Below are 17,709 nucleotides of genomic sequence, written 5' to 3'. Positions count from 1 at the left end.
AGCCTGCAAGCACATGAGGCTGAGGCTTGTGGGACGTGCCACACCCCTCCCTGGCTCAGCAGCCTCCCACTGGTCCAATCTCCTTCAGACCTCCGGTTCTACACTGTTGGCTGGAGCGCCTGGCAGAATGTGACACAGAAACACATTTTCTTTTGTCATCACCATGTTGGCAGCCATCTCCACCAGCACAGGAAGGAAGGGTTACCATAACACATGAAGTCTTTTATGTTTCACAATTAAGAAACCTCAGGAGGCATTTCTAAATATTTACCACAAAGCTAATCACATCCTCTGAAGCATGGGACTGAGCCACAAGCAGCAGTTTACATCCTTCTATGTCCTGGGGAGTTCTGGCTCCCATTCTGGCATGCGGCATGGGGCAGCCTTGCACATCGCAGTGGCTTCACACTATCCTGCCTGACCTGAGCTCAGCGCTCGCCCAAAGTAGGCTCACCAGGGACAGGAGTGGCTCAAATCCCCTTTTAAACAGGCTTCTTGAAAACTGACACATTTCTGGTCAACTTCTGGAGGGATGTGGCGAGACAGACTTTCTACTTCACAATGTGGCTGACAAAGCTCAAGGCGAGAGGAGCCCTGTCAGCACGCACCCTCCCCACTCCCCGGGCACCCCACAGTCTCTCTGCAGCCCACTGAGGTGCAGCCGGGCACCAACCGCTGCAGCAAGGGATAGGGAGCACCAGGCTCACCCGCCTCCACCGCCCAGAGCCCTCATCCCTGGCTGGCTCACTGACCAAACACAACACACGAACCAGTCCAGGCACCAGGGTCCATCTGCACACGTGACACTAGCGAAATATGCTTTCTCACTGTTAGGTGCAATACAGAAAGGGAAGCTGGCAGTTTTGCAACTAGACTGTAATGTCAGCAGTCTGTTTCTGGGGTCTAGCGGGGCCTGGCCCTCCTAGGTGCTTCCCTTATTGTAAATGAGAACTATCTCACAAGCACTCAGACAAGTCAGATAGTGTCTTCAGACCTGTCCTCAGGATGTTCTACTCCCTGCAGGGCCAGCCTCCCTTCAGGCTGGTACTAAGGGACCGTGTGTGTCTCTTCACAGTGGCCACCCCACCGCCTCATAAACTTTAACCCTGACATTTAGTTCTGGTTTTGCTAGGTTACCGTGAAGGCTATTTTCCCATGACACCGCCATCACTGGGTATTGCTGGTATATAGGAGTGATTGAGGTCTGCATACTTTTCACAGTCCCAGCTGACCTTTCTTACTGCCGTCATTTTCCAGCAAGTCTGGTATGTTTTCTGGGTACATCAACATAGCATGTCTCATCCACTTATTCCTGTTTCAATTCTTACTTCTCTGGACATGATGCCGAAATAGCATGTGTAGTTGGTCTGTTAACTGACTTATTTCCTTTCTGCCCCCCACAGAGTTTACAGTCCCAGTAGTAAGAGACAGAGAAGCAAAATGCAGTGCGTCAGAGGGCAGTGACCGCTAAAGAGAAAAATGGGGAGAAGTCTCCCAGTTTAAGAAAAGAAAGCTCACTGAGAGGGCACGAGCCAGATGGGCTCTGGTGGAACCACTCCAGGCAAGGCCAGCAAGTGCAGAGGCTGAGGCCCACCATGCTGGGAGCCGTGGCTGAGGGTCAGTGGGTGGCAGGGAGGCAGGGGGCAAACCACAAAGGGCCTGGGGGGCCACCCTAACCACCTCAGTCTCTACCCCTAGCAAGATGGGAAGCTACCAGGGCAGAATAATGGTGTCACGTGGCAATCCGGTGGCTATGCTGGGTGCGGGCACAGCAGGGACATGGAGAGGGAGGTACTGGGCAGGAGAGAAGGAAGAGGTGGTCAGATCCCGGAGGTACTCTGAAGCCAGGCCAACAGGATGTGTGGATGTGAGCAGTGAGAACAGAGGGGTCAGAGCTGCGTGGAGGGCTGCCCCCACCAAGACAAGAAAGATGGGGATGGACGCCTGCAAAGGACTTACATGTGCTGAGAACCGCAGATCCAGGTGAGGATGTCTGACAGGCCAACAGGGCCAGGGCTCTGAGCTGGGAAAGAGACCCCCTGGAAGTCAATGGCATGCCTAGAGGGTCCTCACAGCACATGAGACCACACACAATTGCCAAGACAGAGAAGGGTCAGCAGGCTCAGAGGAGGAGGGGCCGAGGGGAGGGTGAGGAACACGGTGTGTGGTGTCCTGGGAGTCAGAGAGGATGGTATTTTAAGGAGGGGCCCACCTGTGCATGCTGCAAGAGGGGGCAGGCAACACGCACCAAAAAACCATCAGGGTCTTGAGCTGCACCACGGGGTTCCCTGGAGACCCCGCCAGAGTGCTGTCAGGAATTGATGAGGTGAACAGGCTGAGAAGCCGCTTAAGAGGGGAGGTGGCCAGCTCACGGGGTCTCCCGCGGGGCTGTCCCTTAGTGGTCAAGTAGAAGCCAAGGGTGCATCGGCTGCAAGCACAGGAGGAACTTCCCAATCAGAGGAAGGGATACCCGTGTAACCAGCAGCTCCATACTGTGCCTCCCGTGAGCTAGGAGCTGGGAGTGCGGCAAGCGCCAGAATGCAGCCCCAGGCCTTGGAGCAAATTCTGATGGGGCGCCTGACAGAACAAGCCGCAGGCAGACTGAGATCAAAGTGAACACAGAACAGGACAGGACAGAGCACAGCAGGAGCCACGCACCCCAATTTCATTCAGGGCCAGGGAAGCAATGAGCCCTCCAACACAATGTTTTTTTCTCCAAGGTCCGTCTGAAGCTAGAAATGGCCAGCCCTAAAGCCTGGAGTCTGAGCTTGAGAATAAATGCTGAACAGTATTTCCGGGAGGCCCCACAGAGGGAGCGCCATGGCACCTTCTGCCCCTACCCAGCCCAGGGGGTGGGGCTGGAGCCCCAGCAGCCAGCGGGAATGACGAGGGGCTTGCGGGACTGGGAAACACAGGTGTCAAGAATACCACTAGGATCTGAACCAGTCTCAAACAGTGGCAGGAGGGTGCTGTCTGTCTGAGGCAGTGGGCTGGGTGCTAAGGGGCAAGTGTAGGGCCAGGAGGCCAGGCTCAGGCACCCTCTGGTTTTGCATGCGGCATCTCCCAGACCTGCAGAGACTCAACAGGTGGCCTTCTGACCAGGGGAGTTCAGGGAGAGACCTGATTGGAGGCAGGAATGTGGAGCCGTGAGCTGAGACCTCCCCAGGGCTGGCCACTGACGGAAGACTGGGAGGACCCTGGCCTGGAGGGTGCAGGGAAAACAGCCAGGGCATGCTGGGTGAGCAGTGGGGGCAGGAGGAAGGCACCCCACAGGCTAGGTGAGCAGACAGCCAGCGACGCCACTTCAGCATCACTGTCATAGTTACCTTTATAAGTTCTGGTACACTGCTGTTGGGGGCAAAAGCCCCAATGTGAGGAGACCGGGAAGAGAGACACAGGAGGAAGGGGCAGAGCAAGGAGGCAGCAGCCAGAGGACACGAGCCACGGAGGGATTTGGTTCAGGTGGGGCCACTAGTGCACGCTGATGGGATGACCCATTAAAAGGGGAAACTGAGGCAGGAGGGAGGAGACCCAAGTGCTGGAGCCACAGTCAAGAAGGGGTGGACTCCAAGCACAGCCGAATGCCATGGGGTAGATGCAGAAGAGGAGGCCTGGGGGCACTCAGAAGGTGGGCCACTGGGCAACACAGTCCATCAGGACTGCTGCTCGGCAGACGAGAAGCCTGCCTGGGTGTTCTCCGTTCTGCCACATCAGACTGAACGTTCAGTGACAACACATAGGCACTATTATGTGGTAACTATGGTAACAGCACATCCTTCTTTCAGAAACTTTTCAAAGTAACCTGATCCCCAGGCATAGACTTTCGGAGGACAGGCACCTCAAGAGGACAATAGCTCCTCTGTCCGGAGGGAAGTGCCTGGCCACATTTGGGTCAGCACCATCCCCACAGCACCTCCACCCGGAGCTGAGCAGCTCCTGCAGCCACTGACCTCCTCTCCTTGGCGCCAACGGGCTCTCCTGACCTGCGCCCCAGGCAGCCCACCACACCTGCAGTCTACAGCGCCGGCCCAGGCGCTTGGTGGTCCCGCTAACGTGGCCTCTGTGCATCTCTGGGAACCTAGGGGACTGCATGCCTACAGCGTCAGGGCCCACCAGACTTCAACCACCCACAGAGCTGCTTCCCCAGCACAAGTGTCCACCATGCCAAGGCCACCCATGCGCATCCACCCCTGGAGGCCCGGAGCCCTGCTGTCCCACTCACCTGACTGGTCATCAGGCTGTGAAAGGATCTGAGATGCAGGTGTGCACCTGGGGAACCAAGCAAGCAGCGCCAGGACAGGACCTGACTTCTCCGGGCACTGCAGCAGTGTCTGGGGCACAGGTTCCCCCAGCTGCGGCCGTGCTGTCCCACCCAGCTGCCTAGCCACCTGCTTTGTGCTGAGGATTTGAAGCAGCTGAGTGACCCCTCCAGCCTCTGGCCAGGCGACAGGTAACCTGTGTGTTGGGCGCAGGGCTCCTTGCCAGCTGGGGCTACCTCTGGCTGAGGGCTGGCAGATAGTTCCCCACAAGTCCAGCTGCCCACTAGAGGACTGGGTATTAGAAAGCCTTTTCTCTCCTGACTTGTTTCAAACAGCACTCCTTTAAACGCACAGGCAGCCTGCAGTGGGCGAGCAACCTGCCCTCACATAGACTTGTGCCACCCAGACCACCATCACGGCTGAGCCCTGCCTGGGTGGTCGAACGTCCAGCCCACAGCATGAAAAAGAGCAAGAGGCAGGGCCATGCGGAAGACAGGCACCTCCTCGTGCCCTGGCTCTGCTTGTGGAGCGAGCAGCCACGTCAGACTCTTCCAGGGAAGGGCACAGGGCTCTGAGGTTCTGGCAAGGATTGGGCCTGAAGACAGGAAGGAAATCGTGACCTGAGTACCCACAGACCACACGGAGGACCAGTGTCTGTAACCGGACACAACTGCCTTCTGAGGATGGGCCTGGCTTGCCGTGGAATTCAAAAAGTCTAAATTAAAAAGAAGTTAAGACTCAGCCTCAGGCCACCATCGAGGTCACAGTGTGACCAGGCTGTCATGCTTACCAGCACTTCTCAAACTTGAGCACACCATTCCCCTAAGTCCAGCCAAGACTGAGTCTGGAAAACTGCTCTGAATGTCGTGACTATAGCACCTAACTGGCACCGAACCTCCCACAGCAGGTACAAGCCCAGACTGTGATGCGGCAGTGGAGCACCTAGTCAGTAAGACGGCCACCAAGTTAAAAGCAGAACATTTCACTACACTGCAGCGAATTCAAAGACCCAGGAGACTACACCTATAGACACTGCCCCACGTGAGGAGGAGAGGACAACGGGGAGAGGGGAACTGGGCTGGGGACTCCCTACCAGGCCGCCTCCAGGTGAGACTCAAGGCGGGGAGTCAGGGATCAGAGCCAGGCCTCCCAGGGACCCATGCCAGGGCCTGTCCTGGGCTGTGCAGACTGCCACCTGATTTGGGAAGTGATAAGGAAGGCCTCCAAGTGTCTTTTACTGCAGCTGCCTGAAGGGAAAAAAATAGAAGGAAATGCACCAACATATTAATGGGACGATAGAGTAATTTGAAGAATAAACATAAATTACTTTTATAATCAGAAAAAAGCATTAAAAAATATAATTAGAACAGAGCTTACAGTTCAAAACGTTGGGCTACATGCCCAGGTTTCTCCCTTACCCTGCATGGAGGCCTGAGGAGCATGACCTGCAGCCTGGCCCCAAAGGGCACTCAATGGTAAAGGCTCCAGCCAGGGCTGCAACACGAGGGCGTGGCCCCACGGACCACCCATCATTATAAGAACATAAGCACAACTTTCGTAAAGCAAGATCCACTCCAGCGGTTCCCAAGGGGGTGGTTCTGCCCCCCAGGGGACACCTGGCAAAGTCTGGAGACACTCTGGGGACAGGGTCCTGGCACATGGTGGGCACAGGCCAGGGGTGCTGCTAAACATCCACAACCCATGGCTCCATGACAAACACCTGGCCCAAATGTCCACGGGGGTGCAGAGGCCTGGCTGGTGCACCCTGCCACAGGAGAGGGCTAGGGAGAACGTGCGCAGGGCAGAGCACCTCCTGGCCTCCCGTTCCAGTCTCACCTCCCCAAGAGGTAAGAGCACCAGAGCTCGCCACAGACCCAGGAGCCCACCAGCCCTGATACTGCGCAGAATCTGCCAGAGCCGCCAAGCCTCGGCACAGAGAGGAATCCCCAGCCCATCAGGGCAATAATAAGGGTCCGGTGCACGCTCGCTCCTCGGACCAGAGAAGAACACGCACGCCTCCCAGAACCCCAGCCCCTTGGCCCCCACGGTCTTCTACCCTGACATCTATGCCATGCACCACCCCCAGTCCTGCTGTACCTGGGTCAGGACCCCTGCTCAAGACTGAACAGCAGAGCAGTTAAGCTGTCAGATCTTCCCAAGTTCTGTTTAGTAACAAATGCTTCTCGGTCAAGAATCCCCGTTTCCCAGTTAAACTTCATTATCCACTAGGAATTACTCCTGAAAACTTCCAGGAAAAACCATGTTAACTCAGCAATGACACACATGTCAACACGACAGAGGGAAAATGGTGGAAATAGCTCCTTTAATTGCAAAAATTCTACCTTAAAAATTATTTTAAAAAAACAAGTGGAACGCTTGTTTAATCTGAAAGCCCACTTAAAATGACACTGTACTATCTTATCACCTGTAAGTACCTAAGTGACTATTTTAATCAAAGGCTACTTGGTAATTCTGTAACTCAGACTACATTCCTCATCATGAAACAGAGAGGAGAACCCGAAGGAGGAATCTTGTCCCACATTCACCAGCCAGCACAAAAACGACGCCCACTACAGTTCTGCTCTCTGAAACTTCTTGCTGTCAGTTCAAATAGGCCTGATGGTGACCGAGGGGGAAAAAGCGGTTCCTCCACGGATGTCTGTTTTCTGAGGTAGGCGGTAGAGACAGGACAAACATAAGCCCAGGGATGTTTAGCTGGGGGCCTTCGGCGGCATGGCGTCGCAGCCTCCCAGGCCGCAGGGTCTTCAGAGTGGAGCACAGAAACACCAACCACCTACATCTTGAAGAGGTCTGGCACACACGTCAGCAGCAAGTGGGACTGCTCTTCCCTGGCTAAGGCAGAGAGCCACAGAACTGGCTTCCGCTCTCCTGGGGAGAGGCGGTGGTGGTCTGACTTCAGTAGGGATGTCTACACTGGGTGCCTCGAGGGAGGTCCCACCCTGTCCCCCAGCCACAGGCAGACCTCTTTCACCCTGAGCGACGGTGCTGTCCTTCCCTGCGGCTGGGAGGAAACTGAAGAACGCTGAGCTCCCTTCCCCAGGTCTCCCGGAAGTGCGAGCACAGGGCAGCCCTCAAACCCCAGGGGCCTGGCTCAGCTCACCTCAGCCCCGCCACCCAGCACCACCACTACCTGTCACCGCTCAGGCAGCCGGAGATTCTGGGGTCCTCTGGGTGAAGAGGAAAAGTGCCCTGACCCCCAGGAAAAGAATTCAGGCGAGGAATGCTTGTCCACACTCTCCTCGGAAGGCTGTGACCTTGACCTTTTAAGGAACTTACTTCCAACCGAGTTAATAACTGTTAGGTCATCTACTAAGAAGCAATACCTGTCCTGTTAGGAACACCAATTTCACCCGGAATGGAATTCGATTGGCTAAACCACCGTCCAAGCTCAAGCAACTGGCAACCGAGTGGCAAGGGCTGTATTTCAGGTTTGGTGAGTCCCACAAAATGGGTCCTACATTAAGTCGTCAGATCCCTCCTTACAGGTTCTCTAATTGGTGACCGGAAGCCAGCATTCTGACATAAGCTTCTGGGAGGACAGACAGCTGGACAACAGCCTGGCGTCAGCTCGGCCATTGTGGCTGGGGGCGTGCGACCTCACACCCCCGAAACCCCCGCATCCTTCCCAACGTCTGACGTCCGGCGTCACCAGCCTGCTGACCCCCAGAGCTGTCAGTGGCGCAATTCACGCCCTTTTTTGGATGAAGGGGCCACAATCAGGCTCCGGAGGACAAAGCGGGGCGCCAGGCACACGCTCTCCGCGCCCAGCCACGAAGACCCCGCAGGCCTAGCAGGAGCTCAGAGGCCACATGCCACACCCGCCAGACGCAGGGCCCAGACGCCAGGAACCCGGCCCTACACACCTCAAGCCCCCGGGGAGCCCGGTCCCCGAGCCCCGCAGGCCCCCGGCCCTGCACACCTCCAGCCCCCGGGGAGCCCGGTCCCCGAGCCCCGCAGGCCCCATGGCCCTGCCCGGCCCCGCAAGACTCCGATACCCGGGCACCCGGCCTCGTAGGCCCCCAGCCCAGCACCCAGCCCTAAAAGTCTCGCAGACCCCCAGCCCCCGGGAGCCCGGCTCTGCAGGCCCCGCAAACCTCCGGTCCTCAGGAGCCCGACCCCCGGCCCAGAAAACTCCCCAGGTCCGCCCGGCGCCCCAGGCCGCGCCGCAGCCCCCGCCCTGCCCCACCCCTCCGCTGCCCCAGGTTCCTGCGGCCCGCAGGCCCGCCAGGAGCGGCCGGCCTGCCCCGCAGACGTACCTTGAGGGTCGGGTACTCCTGCACCTTCAGGGTCATGGACAGCTGGGCGGCCGACTCCTGCACCGCCATCTTGATTCGGCCAAAACATTAGCGGGCGGAGAGGAAGCGCCGCGCGGCACGCCGGGTAGTGACGTCACGCAGCCGTCAGGGGCGGGGCGGGCCTACGCGGCTGCACCAATCGCGTTAGCCCACCGATCAGAGGCCTTGGAAGAAGGTGCGGCCTTGGCGTGCGCATCGAGGGGCGCCCAGCCTGACCAATCACTGCCGGCCTTTCTCTTGTTCAGCCAATCAGTGGGAAGCCTGGCGGGGCGGTTTCCGCCAGGGCGGCTCCCGCCCGCCCAGTAGGCTGTGGGGAGGCCTGGCCGCCCAGGGTGCTGCGGGAGGGAGTGGGGCTCCCTGAGGGAGGGGCGTGGCTGTGCTGGAGGCCGAGTCCCTCGGGAGCATCTGGTGACAGGGACCCCTGGTGGCAGTGGCCCCACAGGTAGTGATCCGGGTGAGAGTGACCCCGGGAGGCAGCGGCCCCGCGGCAGCGTCTCCCAGAGCGCTGCGGCACAGGTGCGGGCGCCCGCTGCCTTCCTGGTGCTAGAGGAGCAGCGGCCGCGGTCTGGCGCAGGCCCTGGGCGCCCCGGGCCCCGGGGAGGGGCCGAGGCTGCTCGGCAGGAGGGGGCCCCCAGGCTGGCCGGGCCTCCAGCGTTGCTCTCGCCCCGTTTCACCCACGTTCCACTCATCCTTTCAAATAGAACTAGTCTGCTCGCTCCCTTTCAAAAATAGGAACAGAATTAGATTCATTATTAGGAGAAGACTTCCCGGTGAAAGCATGTCTTAGGTGTCACCCTGTATCCACGTTTCTCCATCAGTGTTTAAGAAATGTTAACTTCAGTGTTGAGGGAAACACCTAAGGCCACACAGGGAAGCCGCTGTCGCTGACGCAGGAGCCCCAGGACCCTCTGCCCTGCCCCCGCCCCAGGCAGCATCCTAGCAAAATCCCCGGATGACAGCCGTACAAGGGTTAGAAGCCAAGCTCCCTGCACCTGATCAGTGAGTCCAGGTTTTCAGAAGGCCAGTCAAGCCTTCTTCCCGTGGCGAGTGGACACAGCATCCTGCGCGTGTCCACACCTGTCTGAAGTGTATACAGTGAAATGCATGAGGGTGGGTTCCTGGGTGTGGCATCTGCCTCTCAGGAGACATTTGGCGTGAAACTGCCAGTGTAGGACTGGAAAAACACATCTGTTCTGGAATTTTTAAAACCCTCACCAAGAGGAAAAAATTACCTTGACTGGTCAGTTCTGCTCATCACAAATCCTCAGGACAGTAGTGTTTCCGCCTGGGAGTTCTAGGAAGTTGTGTTTGTATTTCAAGCAGAAAAGCTGAGTTCACAGTGAGCACCTGCAGCTTTGGAAAACTATCCTATCTAACCCAGGCTGTCTTGTTTTCAAATTTAGAAGTTTAAAAGTAAAATAGTTTGCATTCTAAGTTGCCAATAAAATAGGTCCTCGATTTTAGTGCTCTTTCCCCAATAGGAACGTGCAATTTCAGCATTCAGGGAGAAGTTAAGTGTCCTCTCTAGGTTCACGGAGCCCACCAACTTTTTTGAAAAAACTGAGGTATATTTGACAAACAACACCTCAAGTGAGTTTAAGGTATACAGTGTGCTGTGTCGATACATTTATACAGCAGTATGACTACCACTCTAGTATTAGCTAACACCTCTGTTGGGTCACATATTTATCATTACTTCTGGTATTGGAAACAATTAAGATCTAGTCACTCAGTAAGTTTAATGTTTATAACAGAGTTTAGAGTCCATAATCACTGTGCTATGTATTAGGTCTCAGATTTATTTATCTACTAGCTGCAAGTATGTGCCCTTAGGCAACATCTCCCTTATTCTTCCTGCTCCCCAGCCACTGGTAACCACCATTATACTCTGCTTTTATGATTTCAGCTTTTTATATTCCAAATATAAGAGATATCATAGTAGTTGTCTTTCTCTGACGGATTTATATCATTGAGCATAATGTCCTCTCAAGTTACATCCATGTTGTGGCAAAAGGCAGAACTTGTTTTTAGTCTCATGGCTGTATTCTCATGTCTGTCTGTCTATCTATCTATGCCACATCTATATCCGTTCACCCATGGACACTTAGGTTGTTTCCACATCTTGCCTCTTGTGAATAATTCTGCAGTAAACGAGGGAGTGCAGATGGTGTTGGTCCTCTGTCCTCATTTCCTTCGGATGTACACTCACAAGTGGGATTGCTGGTCGTGTGGCATTTCTATCTCCAGTGTGCCGAGGACCCTCTGTAGTGGGTGAACCCATGTGCCTTCCCACCAGCAGGGCACGAGGCTTCCCTTTCCTCCACGTCCTCCCAGCACTTGTCTCCTGTGTCCTTGTCGATAGCCATCCTGACAGGTGAGAGGTGACATCTCGTCATGCTCTTGACTTGCATCTTCCTAGTAATTAGTGATGCTGAGCTCCTTGTTGTATACCTGTTGGTCATCAGAATGCCTTCTCTGCACCAACGTCTTTTTAGGTTCTCTGCCCATTTTTAAATCAGATTGTTTGGGTTTTTTAAATTGTTGTTATTGTATGAGTTCTTTATAGATTTTGGATATTAACTCCTTGGCCAGTATATGGTTTGCAAAGTTTCTCTTCCATTCTGTAGGTTGCCATTCTGTTTGTTGATTGTTTTCTCCTGTGCAGGAGCTTTTAAGTTTGTTGTAATCCCACGAATTTTTTTCTTTTCTTGGTGTCGTATCCTGAAAAAAAACAACCACCACCACCACAAAAAACAAGCCAAGACCATTGTCAAGCAGCTTCTTCCCTGTTTTCTTCTAGGAATTTTAGGGTTGCAGATCTTAAGTCTGATACTCCCTGCATTAATTCTGAGGAGTGGTGTAAGATCAGGGTGCAATTTCATTTTTCTGCATGTGGTGATCCAGTTTTCCCGGCACCATTTTTTGAAGAGACTGTCCTTTCTCCAATGGATGTTCCTGGCTCCCTTATCAAGTATTACTCGACCCTGTATGCAGGGGTTTAATTCTGGGCTCTCTATGTGTTCCACTGGCCCACTGGTCTATTTTTGTTGCAGTATCATAGCGTTTGAATTACTATAGCAGAGTATAGCTTCAAATCATGGCCACTTTTTTAATAGGAAGATTCTTCTTAACTAGAGGACTCTCCCTAAGAGGATCTTTAAGCCTAAGTTGTCGTGCATGGCCCCCAAATGCACTGCCACAATAACTGGCAAAAAGCAGGGTGAGCGTGGGTGTGTAAGAAAACTGCACTGCTGCCCAAGAGTGAGGGAAGAGAACCCAACCAAACCCTCTCAGAGGGAAGGAAGCTCTTGTGTTGTGTGTTCTCCAGAGCATCACACACCGAAAAACACCACTGTCCCAAATTATAAATTATTTTTGGTCTAGTTTGTTAGAACACCCCAAGAAACAATAAGTGGCATCTTCTGTTCTGGACTTTTTCTGCTGAAAGAGCTCACCCGGGTGCCTGCTGGGATAAGGACACAAGGCATGGTGTCTGTCTCATTCCTGGGACAGTGGTGGGAACCGCAGAATGCTGAGACCAAGGTGTTGGCATCCAGCTGCACTTCCTCTGCAGCTGCCCTAAAGTGACAGGTGAGCCACGTTTTATGCTGTGTGGCTAAAATATGTTCTTCAAGTTCTCATATTTGTAAGAACATGTCAAGAATCACTTTTAGATTAAACCACCTTCAAAATTCCCCACTCTAAGAGTATGTCAATTGTGCAGGAAGCCTAGCAAAAGGAGATAAAGGCTCTTTACAGGTATTAATGTCAAGTGAAACATCTTCCAAGTGCACCTAGGACAGACGGTGGACTCTCTCTGCCGCCTGATGGGTTTGCTATTTGGTATTGTCACAGGAGTGTCACAGGAAGGTCACAGTGAGCCCAATTAGTATTGTGTGCATAGAAGTCCTGATTTACCCCTGCATATTTACATGTGTGTGGGATACCTATGAGTTAGTGGAGGTTATTTACCCTAATGGAAGGCAAAAGAGCCACGTTACGGCACACGGTCTCTTGATCCCATCACCTACTCCTCCTGCTGCCAACATCTGTCCACATATGTATATTTTTACAGTATGCAAGTTTGTAATCAGCCTGTCTTATTGAGACTGTGTACATCATTATCATTATATCTGGCATTCTTGTTACAACTGTGTGATCAGTAAGTTCCTATAAGAAGCTCTGCTTTAAAAAAACAAAAACACCACACTTGATGTGGTTAAATACGCCGCATTTTAGTGGGTGGTCACTTTATTTACAGGGTCATTAAATAAGATCCTCTTTTTTAGAGGGGATTCTAGGAAGGTGGCTGGATAGGAAGCACCTGCAAGGTGAGGTCCTGTTTCCCTGGACAGCAGGTGTGTGGCAGATCTGTTTAATGGAACCACATTGGACTTTGGAGTCTGGAAGGCTTGCAGCTTCCAGGGGGAAGCCCTGGGCTGAAAATTGTGGGCAATTTCTGTTAATTTCAGCTCCTAGCACAGTAGCAGCCACCCAGCCCAGCCATGTGGCAAGCGTGTGTTTCTGGAGCAGCTTGCACACAGCCTGCAGGAGTCAAGGTGGGCACAAAAGACCTCATCCTCCAAATATCAGGGATCTGCGCTCAGATCGCCGATTGCTGCTCCTGATCAGAGAGGTGTGGATACAGAGGTGGCGACCATTGTTGCCCCCCAGTGTTGCAAGGCACCCCTTACAGCTAAAGTAACTTCCAGACCTAGTGCCCTTTCCTCCCTTTTATTTTTGTCTTTTTCCCATTTTGGGAGCCAGACCTTACAGACTAGGACATTAAGGAGAAATTCAGAATGATCAGACATGCCCAGGGAGATGCTCCAGCTCAGAAAAGACCTGAAAAGACCTTACATTCCACCCCAGGCTGATCCTCGGCACAGAGACAGCCTCTGACATGTACAGGAAACAAAACCAGTAACATAGAAGAGTAGCAAAGCCTGGGAAGAGGGAGCACCTGATGTCTAGAGTTCCCACATGGTCAGATCCAAATGTCCAGGTTTTGACAAAAAGTCACAAAACAAACAAGACCCAGGAAAACAGGACCCATTCCAAGGGAAAAAGTAACTAAACAGAAAATGTCCCTGAAAAGACCTGATGGCAAATCTTCTAGACAAAGACTTTAAAATAGTGGTCTTAAAGATATTTAAAGAACTTAAAGAAGATGTAGAAAAAGTCAATAAAATGATGTGTGAACAAAATGGAGATGTGAACAAATAGATAGAAAACCTAAAAAGAAACTGAAAGAAATCCTGGAGCTGAAAAATGCAGTAACTGAAATAAGAATTCACTAAAGGGATTCCTAGGCAGGTTTGAACAGGAAGATGGAGGAATCTGCAAACTTGAAGAGAGGACAAAAGAAGTTGCCGAGGCCGAGGAACAGAAAGAAAAAAGATTGAAGAAAAGCTAACAGAGCCTAAGGGACCTGTGGGACCTCACTGAATGGACCAACATGCACACTCTAGGAGTCCCGGAAGAAGAAGAGAAAATAATTTAAACGTCTGCTACAAAGAATCAAGTAAACACAAAATAAAACAGGAATGCAGAAGGGACAAGAAAGGTATAAGGCACATAGAAAAGAAATAGCACAATAACAGAAGCAAGTCAATTCTTATGAGTAATTACTTAAATGTGAATGGACTAAACTCTCCAATGCAAAGAGATTGGCAGAATGGATAAAAACACATGATCCAACTATAGGTTGTCCATAAGAGACTTGCTTTAGATCCAAAGACACAAATAGATGGAAAGAGAAAGGATGGAAAAACATGTGCCATGTGCCATGCAAATGACCAAAAGGGAGCAGGGGTGGCTATGCTGATACCAGAAAAAAAGACTCTAAATAAAACATGAACATTATATATTAAAGATTCAACACAAAGATTTAGGGGGTGAAAGCATATGTGTTTATACATGTTATATGTAAACATTTACACACCTAATGATGGACCATCAAACTATGTGAGCCAAAAACTGAAGAATTGAAGGGAGAAACTGACAGCTCTACAGTAAGTTGGAGACCTCAGTAAGGGGCAGAACAGTCAGAGAGAAGAGAAGGAAGGAAACAGAGTAGTACTCAGACGACACAACGAGCCAACCAGAAGAACAGCCGTGTGCAGAACACTCCACCCGACTGCAGCATACACATTCTCCAGTGCATGGGGGACATTTTCTGGGATAGACAGTATGTCAGGTCATGAATTGAGTCCAAAAGATTTTAAAGGGTAGATGTTAAACAAAATATCTTCCCTGATGACAATGGGGTAGAGATAAAATCAATAACAGAAGGAAAACTATAAAATTTACAAAACTTTGGAAATTAAGCAACACACTTAAAAAAAATCAATGGATCAAAGAATAATCACAAGGGCAATTAGAAAATAATTACAGATGAATGAAAAAGAAAACACAACTTATGAAAACTAATAGACGTATTGATAGCAGTATTCAGGAGGAAGTTTACAGCTGTAAACAAGGTTCAAAAATAAGAGCGATCCCAAATCAGCAATCTAACTTTACAATTTAGGGAACTAAAGAAGGAAGAACAAATCACACCCAAAGCTGGCAGAAGGAAGGGAATGATAAGGATTACAGCAGAGATAAGCTAACCAGACAACAGAAAAGCAACAGAGAAAATTAATGAAACCAAGAGTTGGTTCTTTGGAAAGATCAACACAATTGACTGACCTTTAGTTAGATGGATTAAGAAAAAATGAGAAGACTCAAATTACTAATTTGAGTAATTAGTATGAAATGAATATGGAAACATTAAAACAAATTCTACAGGTATAAATAAAATTTACAGAAAGTACTATGCACAATTGTGTGCCAAAAAATTGGATAATTTAGATGATATGGACAGATTCTTAGAAACACAAAACCTACCATGACTAAATCATGAAGAAATAGAAAATATGAATAGACTTATAACTACTTAGTAGGCTGAATGAATAACAAAAAATATCCTGACAAAGAGAAGTCCTGGAACTGATGGTGTCACTGGTGAATTCTACCAAGCATTTAAAGAACTAGTACCAATCATTCTCAAATTTTTCAAAAAACTGAAAAGGAGAGAATACTTCCTAACGGACTTTATGAGGCCAGCATTACCCTAAACCAAAGCCAGACAAAGACACTACAAGAAAAGAAAACTAAGAAACCTTAGGATGACAAGGATGACAAGAACATTCAATGAGGAAAGGACAATTTTTTCAACAAATGGTGCTGGGAAAATTGGATGTCTACATGGAAAAGAATAAAGTTGTACACTTACCTACACCATCTGCAAAAATTAACCAAAAATGGATCAAAGAATCTAAATGTAAGACCTGAAACTATAAAACTCTTAGAAGAAAACACATGATGAAAGCTTCACCACACTGGACTTGGCGGGGTTTTCCTGGGAAGGGCACTGATACACAGGCAACAAGAGATAAAATAGGCAAATTGAACTTCATGAAAATTGTTAAATGTCAGCATGAAAATGCACTATCCACAGAGCAAAAAGGCAGCCCTCAGAATGAGAGAAAATATTTGCGAATCATACATCTGATGAGGGACTAATATGTAGAATATACAGAGAACTCCTAAAACTCAAGAACAAAAACAACCAAATTAAAAAATGGGCAGAACTCTTGAATAGACATTCCTCCAAAGAAAACACACGACTGGCCATGAAAAGATGTTCAACTCACCCTCAGGATAATGCAGATCAAAACCCCACCCAGACCCCACCAAACCCCCAGGAGGATGCTCCACAGTGTGGGCAAGGGTGCAGAGAAGCTGGGACTCCGCATGGCCAGTGGAAACATAAAATGGTGCAGCCATATGGACAGTGTGGAGGTTCCTCAGAAAACTAAACAATTGCCACTTGATCCAGCAACCCCACATCTGGGTACAAACCCCAGGGAGCTGACAGCAGGGCCAGGAAGCGTTGTCTGAACCTGCGCCCACGGCAGCACTATTCCTGACAGCAGAGACGTGGGAGCAGCCGGTGTCCACAGCGGGATGGGTGGCTGAGCACAAGGCCGTCCACCCAGGCAGGGGATGTTCCTTGGCCCTGACGGGGAGGCAGTTGTGGCCCGTGTCCCACACGGTGAACCTGAGGACGTGGTGCGACGGGGTAAGAGGCTGGGGGAGGCGGGGAGTGAGTGTTTAGTGGGGACAGGGTTTCAGTTTGGGAGGATGGAAAGTTCTGGGAAGGGGTGGTGGGGACAGCTGCACATTGTGAATGTGTTTAATATCATTTGAAAATGGTTACTATGGTACATTTTATGTTACCTGTGATTTACCACAATAAAAACCTACATTTTTAGCAACTTCATTTTAAGGTGAATAAAGACACATTTAAACAATGTGTCCAAAAACAATCCAAACAGCACCCCTCAGGCGTGAGAAGGGCTGTGTACCTTTGGAGAACGCTCAGTGGCGTTGTGCAGCAGGAATGTCAGCTGCGCCTGGGATGCAGACGATGCCTTCATTAGACGGCGTTTCTGTTTATCAAAGCTGCTGGGGCCCTTTCAGGGGCTTGGAGGTTGTATCTTACGGTAAAGTGCACAAATCCGTGTGTGTGGTTTGTGTCTTGAGCTCTAGGATGCTGCCTGGGCCTGATGGCTCCCCTGGGCTTCCAGTCTAAGCCCCTAAGGGTCGCCCTCCTTCTGACCTTCTGCCTCCTAAGTCAGGTCCTCACAGTCCCTGTGATGAGGCAGGTGAGCGGGGCTTTGTGGTCCGGGCACCTGGCCCACCTTCGCCACTGTGTGTTGGGGCCTTGCTCACTGTCCCAGAGACGCACAGTGATTCTACAGACTGACGCATGAGCCCTCTCCTGCTCCTTATGAGGGCGCTGTTCCTGTCATGGGGCCCCGCCTCTAAGCACATCCAAATACAGGAGTCGGGGTTCAAGGGGACACTGCACACTGTGTGGGGGTTTGTGCGTCATAGGAGTTAAGTGTCTCCATGTTCTGTGTGATTATCCATTCCAAGCATCTTGTGTTTGGAGATGAAGTTGTGTTTGAATTACTTGGTCCTTTCTGAATAATCCTTATTTGTCTCCAACAGTAACTTGTGTCCCTAACTCCAAAGATGAGTCGTGCCCACCCAGCTTCCAGAGCGCACACTGGGCACTGCAG

At 51.1% G+C, this 17,709-nt stretch overlaps 1 protein-coding gene across 3 annotated transcripts in view; it reads right to left on the bottom strand.

Annotated features, from left to right (window-relative positions):
• Positions 1-8,687, bottom strand: part of MAEA (macrophage erythroblast attacher, E3 ubiquitin ligase) — a 33,570-nt gene extending 24,883 nt beyond the window's left edge. For 2 of the 3 annotated variants that reach the window (XM_073237926.1, XM_073237927.1), the window contains exon 1: positions 8,537-8,687. In XM_073237926.1, coding sequence (XP_073094027.1) covers positions 8,537-8,605 — 69 coding nt within the window. In that variant the 5' untranslated portion in view covers positions 8,606-8,687. Of the gene's footprint in view, positions 1-5,352; positions 5,373-8,536 lie in introns of those variants that run through there. The other variant, XM_073237928.1, reaches the window with a different exon arrangement.
• Between the last annotated feature and the right edge of the window lie 9,022 nt (positions 8,688-17,709).

The sequence above is a fragment of the Manis javanica genome, chromosome 5 (genome assembly GCF_040802235.1).
Source record: "Manis javanica isolate MJ-LG chromosome 5, MJ_LKY, whole genome shotgun sequence".
NCBI lineage: Eukaryota > Metazoa > Chordata > Mammalia > Pholidota > Manidae > Manis > Manis javanica.
Note: the sequence above shows the minus strand (reverse complement) of the source record. Positions and strands in the feature narration are given on the sequence as shown.